A 14,925-nucleotide genomic window follows, 5' to 3' on the forward strand; every position below is an offset into this window, starting at 1 on the left:
CCTTTTTATAGACGAGGAGGTCTTATTTCAATACTTTTGTTTTCCAAGGGGAGATAAACATGAGCTGGGATTTTATTCAAAAGTAGTGTCAGGTCCAGGCGCTGTGGGCTATTTGCATCCCCTAAGCTAGTGCGGATCTTCTGTGCGGTGGAGACCATTCTGGAAGGCACTACAAACCAAAAGGAGAATTTCTCGTTAAAAAGAAGGGACATGTTGAGTAAACAGTGAAATAAAAATATTCTTGATTCCTCCCAGAGGGACAGAAAAATACTCGGCTTCCCTGAAGTATTTCTCCTCCCACCTCCCTCCTCCCAGAGAATAAACAGATTGAAACCTCATGCTTGGTTCCAACACGCCTGTTCTTTGGTCTGTGTTGTCGGTGTAAGTCTCCAGCTGTGAATGATGCAGATAAGATCTGATCTTTTCATTTGCCTTCTTCCTCCCTATGGTTTTCCCTTCTTCCTCCTTTGCCCGTCATTTCTTTACAGCTCTAAATAAAATCCCATTAGGAATTTCAGATTGTAATACAAGGTCATGCATACAGGCGTGTTTGAGTAGATAATGCATGCGTGACTTCTCGTAGGAGGTATTCCTAAGGAAATTGTTTCTTGTCCTTAAAAATAAATGTAGAGGTGTGTGTGCATGTGCATGTTTGTGTTTATGCATCTGAAAGGACAGAGCAGTTCCAGGTTCAGACTGTGGAATTCTGATGGCAGCTACAGATCTCAGTGGAGCTTTTCTTCAGAAAGCTACCGAGTAAAGGAAGCTGCCGCCAGGATGCACACATCTGCTCCCTCCTGAAGTTTTCAGGGCTGCAGCTATCATCACTTCTCAAACACATGCTAAATCTGCGCTTTTCTGTGAGTCTGACTCAAAAACGTGCACACATCCTCCTTAGGCCGTCACGACCTGGGTGTCTAAAACACTTTCCCAGAATTTCTAAGCAAGGTTTGCTCGTGTTCGATCAGGACAGGAGTCATCAGAGGCAGAAGAGCACAGTAGGTGAGAACACAGGTTTGAGAGGCAGGTGGAACTCAGGATGGCTCTGCTGTGTGCCCCGGGTCAAATGACTACCCTCCGAGCCCATTCTTCATCCATCATAGGGGTGCTGTGAGGATTAACCAAGGTAATATAGGTAAAGCATTTAGCTTGATGCTGCATACATGGTAAGCTCCCAGCCAATTAGAATAGTAAATGACAGGAGTTCCCACTGTGACTCAGTGGGTTAAGGACCTGACCTAGACTCTGTGAGGCTGTGGGTTCGATCCCTGACCTCACTCAGTGGGTTAAGGATCCCACGTTGTGTGGCTGTGGTGTAGGCTGGCAGCTGCAGCTCCAATTCGACCCCTAGCCTGGGAACTTCCATATGCTGCAGGTGTGACCCTAAAAAGAAAAAAAAAAGGAATATTAAATGACAATAGTACCCTGAAACATTTAGTAAGCAGTAAACCAAATTCTGTAGGAAAAGTGTAAAACTTGAGAGCTTTCTACCGAAAACTATGTGAGGAGATTTGGAAGTCATATAACCTTGGCCTTTGCAGAGATAACAGTCTCAGTTTTAATAAGTAGTTAATAAATTCGTTGAAATACCAACTTGAACTACAGGTATGGAGCTTGTGAAAAACTTCATTACTTCAGATATAAAGAGTACACAGAATTCATGTGGCTTGTGATGAAAATATAACTTCATCATTCAGTTGCGAGAAAGCCAAGAGGCTCGACAGGCATTTATGTATTTGGAAATCTGGGGATTTGAGTTGATCTTGGGACTTGGCGTTTCTAAATGTCAACGACCTTGACCGCCACTGCTCCTGATATTTTATGATCCATTCTCAACATGTTGTTGTGGATTCAGTTGGTACCATTCAGGCATCACTATAGGATAGGAGCATACCAGAAAATTCAGCCACCCTCAAAAAAGATTGCAAGTGCTTTTCAAGAGTCCCTATCTGGCAGCTCACAGCTGGAACTGGGTGGGCATCTAGGACCACTCTTAAGCATACATTCTTAAGACTACCTCGGAATAGAGTTTTAAATCTGATGCATAGCAAAAAGGAAAAAAGATCAGGGTCATTTTTTTTTTTTTTTTTTAAGGGCCTCACCCATGGCATACGGAAGTTCCCAGTCAAGGGGTTGGATCAGCGCTGTAGCCATCGGCCTACACCAGAGCTCACGGCAATGTCAGATCCTTAACCCACTGATTGAGGCCAGGGACTGAACCTGCATCCTCATGGATCCTAGTCAGACTCGTTTCCACTGAGCCACGATGGGAAATCCCATTTCTGAAAATAAACTCAAAGGCTCCACCAGTGTTCTGAATGGAGCTGTTCCTTGGGCCTTTGTCACTGGGGGTTCAGTTGCTTACTTGGAAGACAAGGTCCTTTTAAAGATGATTTTTCTTCCTGGAGCATTTCAGAGCAGAGATTTTTTTATTTTTTAAACTGGCATCCTCTCCAGAGACCCAGCATTTCCGACTGACTAGATCCAGAGAAGCTGTATTCTTGGGATGATCACAAGTAGAGGTTTTAATTTCTTGGCTCTCAGGGAAAGTGTGTGTGTGTGTGTGTGTGTGTGTGTGTGTGTGTGTGTGTGTGTGTACTTTAATTCATATGACTTTTATTATGCAAAAAAGTTATTTTCTCTCTAAAATAATAGTAGGAGTATATAAGGCTAATAAGGCAGATTTCAAGAGTTTGATAAGATTTCTCTTTTTCGGAGTTCCTGTTGTGGCTCCGCAGTAATGAATCCAACTAGTATCCATGAGGACACAGGTTTGATCCCTGGCCCCGCTCAGCTATTTAAGTATCCAGCATTGCCGTGAGCTGTGGTATAGGCTGCTGAGCTGTGGTGTATGTCCCAGACACGGCTTGGATCCTGTGTTGCTATGGCTGTGGTACAGTCCAGCAGCTGCAGCTCTGATTCAATCCCTAGCCTGGAAACTTCCATGTACCACAAGTGCGGCTGTAAAATTAAAAAAAAAAAAAAAAGATTTTTCTTTTTGCGTGGTTCTACGCTTCATGGAGACCCCCTTAAAACAAACATACTCAACTTCTGTCAATGTGTCTGGCATGTGTTCACTTCCTGGTGTAGCCTTTGGTTTGGGGAATGAATTCATCCCTCCGCACCTGGTACACAGATAGAGGGTACGCCCTCAGTTCACAGGGGATGAAGATGAAGGTAAGCCCATAATGTGGAGGAAGAAAATGGTCTAGGATATTACCACACTCAGAGAATCCTAAAATATGAAAAGATATGCATTTTTGCCTAATGACTTGCAGAAACCCAGCAAACTTCTACAGAATTCAAGATCCTCTACGCTTTGCAATATCTCCGCGTGGAGTTTTGTTTCTTAGTCCTGTGTAGGATCTGTCCCACAATATCACCAGTTAAACTCAGGGACATTTCATATTCACTTTGGGTTTGGCCGTGTACTATTTTTAAAAAATCAGACCAACAACTTCATGTCAGAACCCCAACAGAAGTATTAGCCTAGATCAGACTTTCTAAAAACTGGGGATCCCAGACCAACTACTTCAGAAGAATCTGAACTTTAATTGTGTTTCTTTCGATACCTATGCCACCAACTTATGTCTTAATCTGGGCCCCACTGTGGGTGACTAAATTAACTGTGGAAGTGGGACCAAGAAATCTGCATCTGGTTTTTTTTTTTTTTTTTTTTTAAGGACCTCACCCGAGGCATATGGAGGTTCCCAGGGTAGGGGTCTAATTGGAGCTACAGCTGCCAATCTACACCACAGCTCACGGCAACACCGGATCCTTAACCCCCTGAGCGAGGCCCAGATCTTGCACTGCTTAACCCACGAGCAATGCGGCTCAGATCTTGCATTGCTGTGGCTCTGTTGTAGGCCAGTGGCTACAGCTCCCATTTGACCCCTAGCCTGGGAACCTCCATATGCCGAAGGTGTGGCCCTAAAAAAGAAAATAAATAAAGTCGGATGATCACTGGCCTAGAAAACTGAACCTCTAAGTAAACCTCAAAAAATCTTTTCTAAGGATGCTTAAATCTTAAAAGACAGTTCTGGAAATGTTTTGCACACTGTTCATATTCTACTGATTAAAATATCTCATACATGAATATTCTGGGTCAGTCATCAAATACATTAAATAAGCAAGTCAGATTTATCCATGTGTTCATATGCTTATTATCTGCTAGTAGAATGAGAAGAAAATAACCACATAAAAATTGATTCAGTGAATCATCTTCCAGTTTGACCAGAGCAGATCAAAAATGACCAAAATGTTTTCTCTGAATCTCTAAATTTGTTATAGCATCTGCAAGCTGAGATTCCAGTCCAACTTGAAAACTTGGGGGGGGGGGGATATTTGTGTCTGTAATATTTGGTGAAGGAAGTTCGTTCACACTTTTGGTTGGAAGGCATGCTTTGGCAGGTGAAAACTACTTGAAACCTTTGTAAGGAAATTTAAAATTCAACTATGAAAATATCCAGCATTTTGAGTTCACATACATGTCAAAACATGTGACCTTGGTAATATTATGTGAAGTCTCTGGGTTTCGGTTTCACATTTCTTTTCCATGATTCTCTTTTTGTGCTCTTGAGTTGTTTTCAACACAGATTTCCTGGGCCCTTAGAGTTCTCAATATTCTTAATATTAAGGACAGGGACAGTCTTCAAGCCATTTCTGCCCTTTTAAGATAACCAAGATAAATCATACATTTGCTCAGCTGTCTCTGAGACACCACATAGACCAATATTTTCAGGTGCCTGCTTTAGGGATCTGTTCCACAAGCTGAGTGTGGTTATTTGAGAAATCTTTTCAGTATTCATTCATTCGTTCAATCCTACAAAAAGGAGAGCATTTTGGTTTGATGTGTATTAGGATGCCATGGGCACATACAGAGGGACTCTAAGATCAGAAGGTGGGGGTAGGGGTGGAGGCTGCTGTTAAGCGAGATTGTACGAAATGTAATGTCCAAACTGAATGGTGATGGACAAATAGAATTGATCACGTGAAGAAGCTGGACGAGAGTAACCGATGCAGAGACTCAGAGAGACAGAGAACAAGCACCGTGTGTCTTGAGAATGGCAAATAATTAAGTAGAGCTGAAGGTTTGGAGTTGCTTGGTGGTGGAGGGCCAGTGGAGGGGAAGAAGGTTGGAGGTGACAGCTGAGACTGGAGAGGTAAGCGGGGGTGAGGGTCAAGTCGTGAGGGCCAGTACGGGGGACTTAGATGATGCTGACGATGGCAGACCGCTCCAGAAGAGCTGCAAGTGAAGGATGGGTTCCACGGAGTTCCCTGGGGACCTAGCGGTTAAGGACTCTGCGTGGTCACTGCTGTGGCTTGGGTTCCATCCCTGGCCGCCCAGGAACTTCCGCATGCCCTTGAGCAGAGCTAAAAACAAAAGAATGTGCTCACACTTATAAAGAAGATCACAGCCACAACGCAGAAAATGGGTTGGAGAAGAGGCGCACGTAGGGCAGAGAGGCTGGGCAGAAGCTGCTGCAGAAATGATGAGAGAAGCATTGATGTTCTGAACTAGGGTGGTGGCCCTGGGGGTGGGGGATGAGAACAAAATTGGTTAATGAGAAGAACAGATAGTCCTTGAGGTTTAATTGAGTGTGGGTGGTGGAGAGAGCGTGGAATCCAGGGTGACTCCTGAAAACAGCCTGAAAGAACCTCACCAGGACTAGCGTTGGAGCGCAGGGCCATGGATGAGGGCATGACGGAGCTTCACCTCCTGCAGAAGGCAGCGTGTGGGCCCTGCAGTAAGACTTGAATCAGAATTTGAAGCTGGTTGTGCCCACCCCCCTCCCCCGCTCTGTAACTGGGGACGCTGTGCTTAAACTCACTGTCTCTAAGTTCCTCCTCTGTGAGGTGGTTCTCATACATCCTGCCCACCTTGTGGAGTCATGGGGAACAGGAGACAGGAATCTGACGCTTACCTCACTATCTTCCGTCCTAAATCTTCATTAGTTTAATCATAGGATCATCGTTATTCCTAAGCGCCCTGATCCTGCCCAGTGTCATGCAAAATCAAGGACAAGGCAATAAGAGTTTTGTTGCTGTTGTTTTTTTGTTTAACTTACCAGCACTCTGAAAAGTCTCAAGAAAGAAAGAATGTCTTCGTCATGGACCCACTGGCCCAGGGGACCCCTTAGAATCTGCTGGAAATGGGGGCCCTCCGTGTCAGCAGGGGCCTGGTAATCTTAGCCACATTCCTCCTTGTCATGAGTGTCCCCCACCCTCCCCGTCCCACCTCCTCCAAAACGCTGCCCTCTTCTTGTAGAACCGTCAGACCTCCTCGTGACCCGCCCCGAAGGTCGGCTCTGAGGGTAATGTGTGTGTGTGGAAGCCCTTTATGACCCAAAGGCATAGCTGGTCTTATTACTGCGGGTCTGGGTATCATATCACGGCTCCCAAACCATTTTGTCTCTCCCTGCCTCCAAGGTTCTCTCTGTCTCTGTCTCTCTCTGTCTCTGTCTCTCTCTGTCTCTGTCTCTGTCTCTCTCTCTCACACACACACACACACACAGAGTTTCAGAGAAACACAAGCCATCAAGCCACACTGGAGCCACTGTGGAGAAGGTGTTGTCTCCTTTGGAGTCACTGACACAGGACGGCAGCCCCCACTGCCCCAGGCAGTGGGTGGACAGTGAGTTCAGTTCCTGGCACCATGACGTCCCTTCATGGGAGAAAATATTTATGTGTAATAATAGTGATACCGGAACAAGGAAGCTGAAACTCGGTCAAGAGCTCCTGTGATTCTTCCATGAGCACACATCATACTGAGTGGCTTCCAGCTTTGGGAGGAGAAGGGCCTGGTACTTCCTAAGATAAGGCTATTGGGAATGAGACCCTGGCCTGAGTGCGAGATGGGGCATCCACAGGACATTACCCCAAGGAGTTGGCCGTGCTGAGCAGCAGGCTTGTGAGTTACCCAGCACTCAGGTCCTGTCTCCTCCTACCCACTCCCCTTGCATCTCCCTGGAGGGACACACAGACCGAGTTAGACCCGAGCACCTTGCCATCTAGCAAAGGATGAAGAGACATGGGAGGGTTGCTTAGAATTGCTCTGCTGTGTGGATGCAGCTAAAAACTGTAACATGGCTTCGGTGTGTCTTCAGCAATGTCTCTCTTATACTCCCAGTGCTGATACAGGAAATACATAGGCCTTCAAGGAGAAGGAAATACTCAGGAGCTGCATTCAGGTTGCCTCCTGAAAGTGTATGATTTGAGACTCAACAATCCAGCACTGTTCTACAATCTAGGACATGAATGCATTAGCACTTGACTCAGGCTTGAATTGCAAATTCGACTTTTGTTGTTCATATTTAAAAAGCTACACAAGGTGCTTGGAAAACATTAGGCTTTGGCAGGCTAGGGGCCAGAAATATTACCTATTTTACCGATTTGTATTTAGAGATCCGGAAACTGATCTATCTCAGTTGCAATTGTGACTACTGATGTGACTGCATTTTAAAAATTATAATAGTGAAGGCTTTTTGAATGCTTACTGGATACTGGGCATGAAGCTAATGCTTTTCCACATTCTTTCATTTATGTTCAACCTCCCAGTAACCACATGAGCTAGATATTATTAACTATTTTGCAGATAAGGAAACCAAATCTTAGGAGAGTTAATAAGTTTCTAGTAGCTAAAAAACCCAGAAAATTCCCTACCTTCATGTAACTCACTTTCCTTTTTTTTTTTTTTTTTTTTTTGATTTTTTTTTTTGTTTGTTTGTTTTTCTAGGTCCTCACATGAGGCACATGGAGGTTCCCAGGCTAGGGGTCTAATCAGAATTGTAGCTGCCGGCCTACACCAGAGCCACAGCAATGCGGGATCCGAGCCACATCTGCGACCTACACCACAGCTCATGGCAACGCCGGATCCCCAACCCACTGAGCAAGGCCAGGGATCAAACCCACAACCACATGGTTCCTAGTTGGATTCGTTAACCACTGAGCCACGATGGGAACTCCTAACTCACTTTCTAATAGTAACTAACACTTACTAAGTACCAGACATTTATATGTAGTAACCCTTAGGGAGTGGGGAGCAGGTGGCTTGGGTTTGAGCCCAGGCATTCTTACTCCAGGGCCACTACACTTGTTCTGTCCTATGCTGCCTCACCCACCTAGGCCTGTTCTGCTGGTAACAGGTGAGACTTGAGGTTCCCAGCCAGACCTGTCTCTCTCCATGGTCTTGGCCACCACTCTTTTCCAGGGGAAGCAATAGAGCATTTATCTTTATTTCTCCATCCTACCCCATCCACCTCATGGTCTAGAACAGAACCGTGGACCTGTACTTTTAAAAATACAGTCAGGTTCATTTTTTGAAACAAGAGCTTATTTTTTTTTTAAGGTTAACGTTCCTTCAAGAGGTGCCAAGGGCCTCAAGCCTTATTTCCTTTGGCCCCTGAACTTGCCGCTCTGTGCTGGAGCTGCAGTCAAGTATCTACCACACCGATGACAAGAACCATGGTATCCTGGTTTGTTCAATAACTAATGTAATTTTCTAGCAGTTCCTATCTAATATGATGGATTGAGCCAGTATCCACTCTGAAGTCAAATTCCAGTGTGTCCCAGTTAGGGCCTTGTTTTCAGCAATTCAGGGGCTTCTGCCAAGTAACTACAGAATGTTTGGTGTTGTGACTAAAAATCGAAGAACTGGGGAGTTCCTGTCATGGCTCAGTGGAAACAAATCTGACTAGCATCCATGAGGACTCAGGTTCGATCCCTGGCCTTGCTCAGTGGGCTAAGGATCTGTGGCTGTGGCGTAGGTTGGCGCTGTAGCTCCAATTCGACTACTAGACTGGGAACTTCCTTGTGCAGCGGGTGTGGCCCCTAAAAAAAGCAAAAGAAAAAAAAATCAAATTAAGAACCAGGGTTAGACTGGATTTTTTTTTTAATTTAACTTTTATTGGAAATGCATTTCTTTTTTCTTTTTCTTTTTTGGCTTTTGTCTTTTTAGGGCTGCACCTGCAGCATATGGAGGTTCCCAGGCTAGGGGTCTAATTGGAGCTGTTGCTGCCGGCCTACACCACAGCCACAGCAATGCCAGATCCGAGTCGCATCTGCGAATTACACCACAGCTCATAGCTACGCTGGATCCTTAATCCACTGAGCAAGGCCAGGGATCAAACCCGCAACCTCGTGGTTCTTAGTCAGATTTGTTTCCACTGCGCCAAGATGGGAACTCCATGGATTTTTACTTAAGGACCTTTTCTGTTTACTTTTAAAATGGAATTCTCTACTTATGAGAAAATAGCAATAAAGTGGCACTTCTTAGAATCCCCCGCCTCATCTCTGGATTGGTTTTATCATACGCAGGGCTCTTCTAGAGGCTTAGCAGTTCCATGTGAGTGCGAGGTCAGTGGGAAGCCTGCTCCTCTCTTCCCTTGTTCTGTGATACACAGCCCTCTGCTGAGGATAGGAGGGCGCCCCCGTGAGGGGCTGTTCTACCCCCTCCCTCCCCAGGTTACTCTACCTCATGCCTCCAACACTGTAAAGTTACTGAAACCTCCTTCTAACAGCTTGGTCTTTCCGGTGTCATCTTTCAGCAGAGTATTTGCCCAGGACCCCCTCTGTGGCAGCCTTTTTCACCAGAGCCCTATAGACTGGCCCTTTCTAGCAGAAAGGAATGCAGCAGGCTCAGAAAAATCCATAGAGTTAACAAGACTTTTCAAATGAGTTCAGTTAAGTGGACATGACACTCGTCAGGGTTAGAGATCTCATCATTAGGAATGTAGAGAGAATCTCAAAGTCAGGCATTCCTTATGCTCCGTGGAGTTGCCCCTGGTCTGATCCAAACTCACCTCCATTAGCCCCTGAATTGGACAATAGTGTTATTCAGTTTTGCCGTTGCCTATGAACCACTGCTATGAACCTGATCTGAACACCAGGTGCAGCCCCACAGATACACAGTAAGCAAGCCAGCCATAGTCCCTACCTTCTTGGAACTCGCTAAACAGACACTTAAGGCATTGCCCCAAGGTGTGGTAGAAGCTATAATGGGTAAGTAGAGGTTGCTTGGAAAAAGTTATTCCAGGATTTCCAACCCCGCGTCGGCCAGTCAAAGGAGATACCTAAGGTTGTTGAGGTGGGGGAGGGATGTGAGAGAAGATTTCCTAGAGGAAGTGAACTCTAAGATACAACCTGGAAGATGGGTAACTGTTACCAGGGGAAGGGGGGAAGGAGGGGGAGGAGTGTGTTCCAAGAAAAGAAACCAAATCATACAGCGCCCTGGAGGCAGAATGAAGCTCAAGACCAAACAGTGAAGAATCCCAGCATTTAGGAGAATAACAACAACGAAAAGACTAAATAAGGGAGACTGAGAAAGAGCAGAGGGAGAGAAAGTAGGAGACCCAGGAAAGTGCAGTATCTTGGAAACCCATGGAAGTGCTGTTAGAACAGAGCAGGCTTTTGTATCTTGAGGTCCTTGGGGGTCAAGTAAAATAAGAACCAAATGGAAGTTTTGGGTAATGTTAACCATTAATCTTTGTTTCTATGCTATTCAGTAAAAGGGTTAAATTCCATATTCTTAGAGGATTTTTAGTGTTCTTTAAAGTATCGTTGATTTAATTCCTTAGTGTTCTCAACTAAGATGTGACGGGCATTTAAGATAGGTATTACTGGAGTTCCCGTCGTGGCGCAGTGGTTAACGAATCCGACTAGGAACCACGAGGTTGCGGGTTTGATCCCTGCCCTTGCTCAGTGGGTTAAGGATCTGGCGTTGCCGTGAGCTGTGGTGTAGGTCGCAGACGCGGCTCGGATCCCGAGTTGCTGTGGCTCTGGCGTGGGCCGGTGGCTACAGCTCCGATTTGACCCCTAGCCTGGGAACCTCTATATGCCGCAGGAGCGGCCCAAGAAATGGCAAAAAGATTAAAAAAAAGAAAAAGATAGGTATTACCATCTTCCTCGAGTATGACACATTTTGGTCCAAGCCTCACATGTAGCATTTATTTGAAAAATAATAATAGATAATTCTTCCCTAGAAGAGAAGCACTGCCTTAAGTGTTACTTTTCTTTTGTTCCACTCTCTTATCTTTAGTTTGTTTTCTATCTCTCAGCCATGTGGGCTCTGCTTTTGGATAAAACTTTTTTCCTTAGAATTTGAATTGAAGCCTGGCTAATCATGAAATTGCAAGTGTCACTTCTACTCTATAAGTTCTAAACCGTTTGAAAATTAGTTCTTGGGCCATGCAAGCCACCATGCTTACAGAGTAACCTTTGACTTAGAGATTTAGTCATCCTCTTTCTGCTTTCTTTTCCAGCTCCAAGAGACAGTGAAAAGGAAGTTGGAAGGAGCACGATCACCACTTAATGGAGACCAGCAGAATGGTGCTTGTGATGGGAGTTTTTCTCCAACCAGCAAGCGCCTGCGAAAGGACCTTCCCACGGGGATGGAAGCCATCAACAGTTTGCCCAACACCATGCCGCTGACTTCAGCTTCTCCTCTTCACCAACTTGACCTGAAGCCGTCTTTGCCCTTGCAGAATAGCGGAACTCACACTCCTGGGCTTCTGGAAGATCTGAGTAAGAATGGGAGACTGCCAGAGCTTAAACTCCCCGTTAATGGTTGCAGTGACCTGGAGGATAACTTCACCATCTTGCAGGGCAAGGACCTCAAACAAGAACCACTCGATGACCCTACTTGCATAGACACATCAGAAACATCTCTCTCAAATCAGAACAAGCTGTTCTCAGACATTAACCTGAATGATCAGGAGTGGCAAGAATTAATAGATGAACTGGCTAACACGGTGCCTGAGGATGACATCCAGGACCTGTTCAACGAAGACTTTGAAGAGAAGAAGGAGCCGGAGTTCTCACAGCCAGCCACGGAGACGCCCCTGTCCCAGGAGAGCGCCAGCGTGAAGAGTGACCCGTCCCACTCCCCTTTTACACACGTCTCCATGGGCTCTCCCCAGGCCAGGCCTTCTTCTTCGGGTCCTCCCTTTTCTGCTGTCTCCACGGCCCCCAGTTTACCTTCTGTGGCCAGCACTCCTGCGGCTCCAAACCCCGCCAGCTCCCCAGCAAACTGTGTGGTCCAGTCCCCTCCGACTCCGAGCCAAGCCCACACGCCAGGCCAAGCTCCAGCCCGGCCTGGAAATGGTTATCTCCTTAACCCTGCGGCAGCGACGGCACCCGGTTCAGGGTCGGGCCCGGTGGCCGTGCCCAGCTCCGACCTGTCTCCAGCAGAGCAGCTCAAGCAGATGGCGGCGCAGCAGCAGCAAAGGGCCAAACTCATGCAGCAGAAGCAGCAGCAGCAACAACAGCAGCAGCAACAGCAACACTCCAATCAGACTGCAAGTTGGTCTCCTTTGGGGCCTCCATCCAGTCCATACGGAGCAGCTTTCACGGCGGAAAAACCAAATAGCCCCATGATGTACCCCCAAGCCTTTAACAACCAAAACCCTATAGTGCCTCCGATGGCGAACAACCTGCAGAAGACGACAATGAATAACTACCTCCCTCAGAATCACATGAACATGATCAATCAGCAGCCAAATAACTTGGGTACAAACTCTCTGAACAAGCAGCACAATATTCTCACTTACGGCAACACGAAGCCTCTGACCCATTTTAACGCAGACTTGAGTCAGAGGATGACCCCCCCGATGGCCAATCCCAACAAAACCCCCCTGATGCCCTACATCCAGCAGCCGCAGCCCCCACCGCAGCCGCAGCAGCAGCCCCCGCCGCAGCTCCAGGCTCCCAGGGCACACCTGAGTGAGGACCAGAAACGCATGCTTCTCATCAAGCAGAAGGGGGTGATGAATCAGCCCATGGCTTACCCTGCCCTTTCAGCCCACAGTCAGGTGAGTGGAAAAGTGGGATGCACTTGGAGGTGCCCTCCTGGGGCGTTTCAGACCACTGATGTGTGATGCTTCCAGGCTCCAGCAGTAGGGGTGTAATTACCTGTAGAAAATCCTTCCTGCACATCCTCATGCCGTCACTATGTTTGGGGTTTTTTTTCCAAGAGATGGAAAAAAGTGGCACAATCTACTTTCCAGTATTTGAGTGCCTGGGAATTCTGACAGCAGATGAGATGCCGAAAGTGACGTACTGTGCTCAGCCTGAGGGGGGCGGGCTGGAAAGGTCACAGGGCAGAACAAGGTGCCCCTCATGTAGCTTCACTCCCAGGTCACGGGGTCCTGGATTGGGGGTGGTGGGAAGGCCAGAGCATTTAGAGTTCTTTCCCGCCATCATCAAAGGTCTCGAACAGCCTTCACCCATCTCGCTGAACGGCGAATCGTGGAAATCTGGACTTTTGATGTTCAAAGGTGAGAGAGTTTTCTGTATTTTCCAAGTGAAGTGGAGGACAGATTTTTGTAGGACTGTGCAATGTTTCAACATTTGTTGCTAAACTAGTGCCATTAGAAGGTGTTTCAACCTCATGACGTGGGGGGACAGTAAAACCTCTCCAATTAATTTAGCTGTGATTTGGGAGAATTTGATGATGACTTTATAGGCTATTACAAAATATTGAGTATAGTTCCCTATGCTATACATTAGGTCAGTTAGGTCCTTATTGGTTATCTGCAGTATATGTTTTATATGTGTATATGTTAATCCCAACCCCATAATTTACCTCTCCCCTCTCCCCCCACCTTTCCCCTTTAGTAACCATAAGTTTGCTTTCTATATCAGCGAGACTATTGATGGTTTGTAAATAGGTTTGTTTGTACTACTTTTTAGAGTCCACATATAAGAGATACCACATGATTATTTGTCTTTCTCTATCTGGCTTACTTCACTTAGTATGATGATCTCTAGGTCCATCTGTGTTGCTACAAATGGGTTTCATTCTTTTTTACAGCTGAGTAATATTCCATTGTATATATGTACCACATTTTCTTTATCCATTTCTCTGTCAATGGACATTTAGGTTTCTTCCATGTCTTGGCTATTGTAAATAGTAAATCTCCTTTAATTCGACACTTTATCTACCTCAAGGGAAAGGGGGAACAGGGAAATGCACCCTTCTTCTCACCCCAATGTGAGTGAATTCATGAGCCATCATTTTACTGCCAATTGTTGTAAATGGTGTAGGCACAATTCGGTGCCTCAGTCCTCTCAGGATGCCCATATTTGCACTGCAGTTGGAAATTGTGCAGAAAGATCTCTGCTCTGGAGGCCTTTGTGTGCAAACAGGCCGTACGTAGCTAGTGCTTGGATATGCGTGTACCATGGGAAGCATTAGACGCACCAGGAAGTAGGCAGGCAGACTTGCATCACCCGGTGCCATGGTGCTGTTTGCATCTCGTAGCTCTTGGTGTGCCCACCCCACCCCCTACCCACCTCGCCAAGCTTGATGGAGGCTGCAGGGCTGGAGGTAGTACTGGCCTGCAGAGACAGGCCTGAGCTCTGTGGCTTGATGCCTGTCTGTCACAGCACTTCCAACCCCCAAGCCTCCCAGTGGTTTCTTGTCTGCACATGCCGACCGGCTCGAAAGAAATTCTTTCTGGAGAAATTAAAAGATAGCTTGGTTTATATCAACTGCCATCAGTAGCTAGTAGAAAAACATCATTGAAATGTGAACTTTTATGTTTTATCTTGGTTTCATTAAAAATATATATACCATTGGAAAATGCAACCTTTTATACATTTCAGTATTAAGTTGTGGAGCAGGGAAAAATAGAGGCAATACACAGGTTGTTTGTTGTAGCCCAGACGCCCATCAGAGGTTTATGAGATGGCAGGCTGTCAGAATGGTCTGCTGTTAATCTTCATACAAACTGTGCTTCTGCATCCACTGTTTTTCACCCAGAGTACTTCCTCCAAGCCAGACCAAAGATGATTAATTCCCACTCTGCAGACAGGTGGGTGCAGTGCAAGCCATCCTCGCTCCCCACCCTCACCAAACATCTTTTGAAATTGCTAACTTGGAAAGCCCCTGTCTTTGCTGGAACATGAATTTTAAAGGTGCTTACTTCA

At 46.1% G+C, this 14,925-nt stretch overlaps 1 protein-coding gene across 4 annotated transcripts in view; it reads left to right on the top strand.

Annotated features, from left to right (window-relative positions):
* The window catches only part of MAML3 (mastermind like transcriptional coactivator 3), a 445,572-nt gene that overhangs the window by 241,159 nt on the left and 189,488 nt on the right, over positions 1-14,925 (top strand). For all 4 annotated transcript variants that reach the window (XM_021100677.2, XM_084972848.1, XM_084972849.1 and 1 more), the window contains exon 2: positions 11,259-12,806. In XM_021100677.2, coding sequence (XP_020956336.2) covers positions 11,259-12,806 — 1,548 coding nt within the window. The remainder of the gene's footprint in view (positions 1-11,258; positions 12,807-14,925) is intronic.

This window comes from Sus scrofa, chromosome 8 (assembly GCF_054392235.1).
Source record: "Sus scrofa isolate SSC_HxYL_T2T_F1_AM1 chromosome 8, Sscrofa_HxYL_maternal_Yorkshire_Landrace_v2.0, whole genome shotgun sequence".
Taxonomy (NCBI): domain Eukaryota; kingdom Metazoa; phylum Chordata; class Mammalia; order Artiodactyla; family Suidae; genus Sus; species Sus scrofa.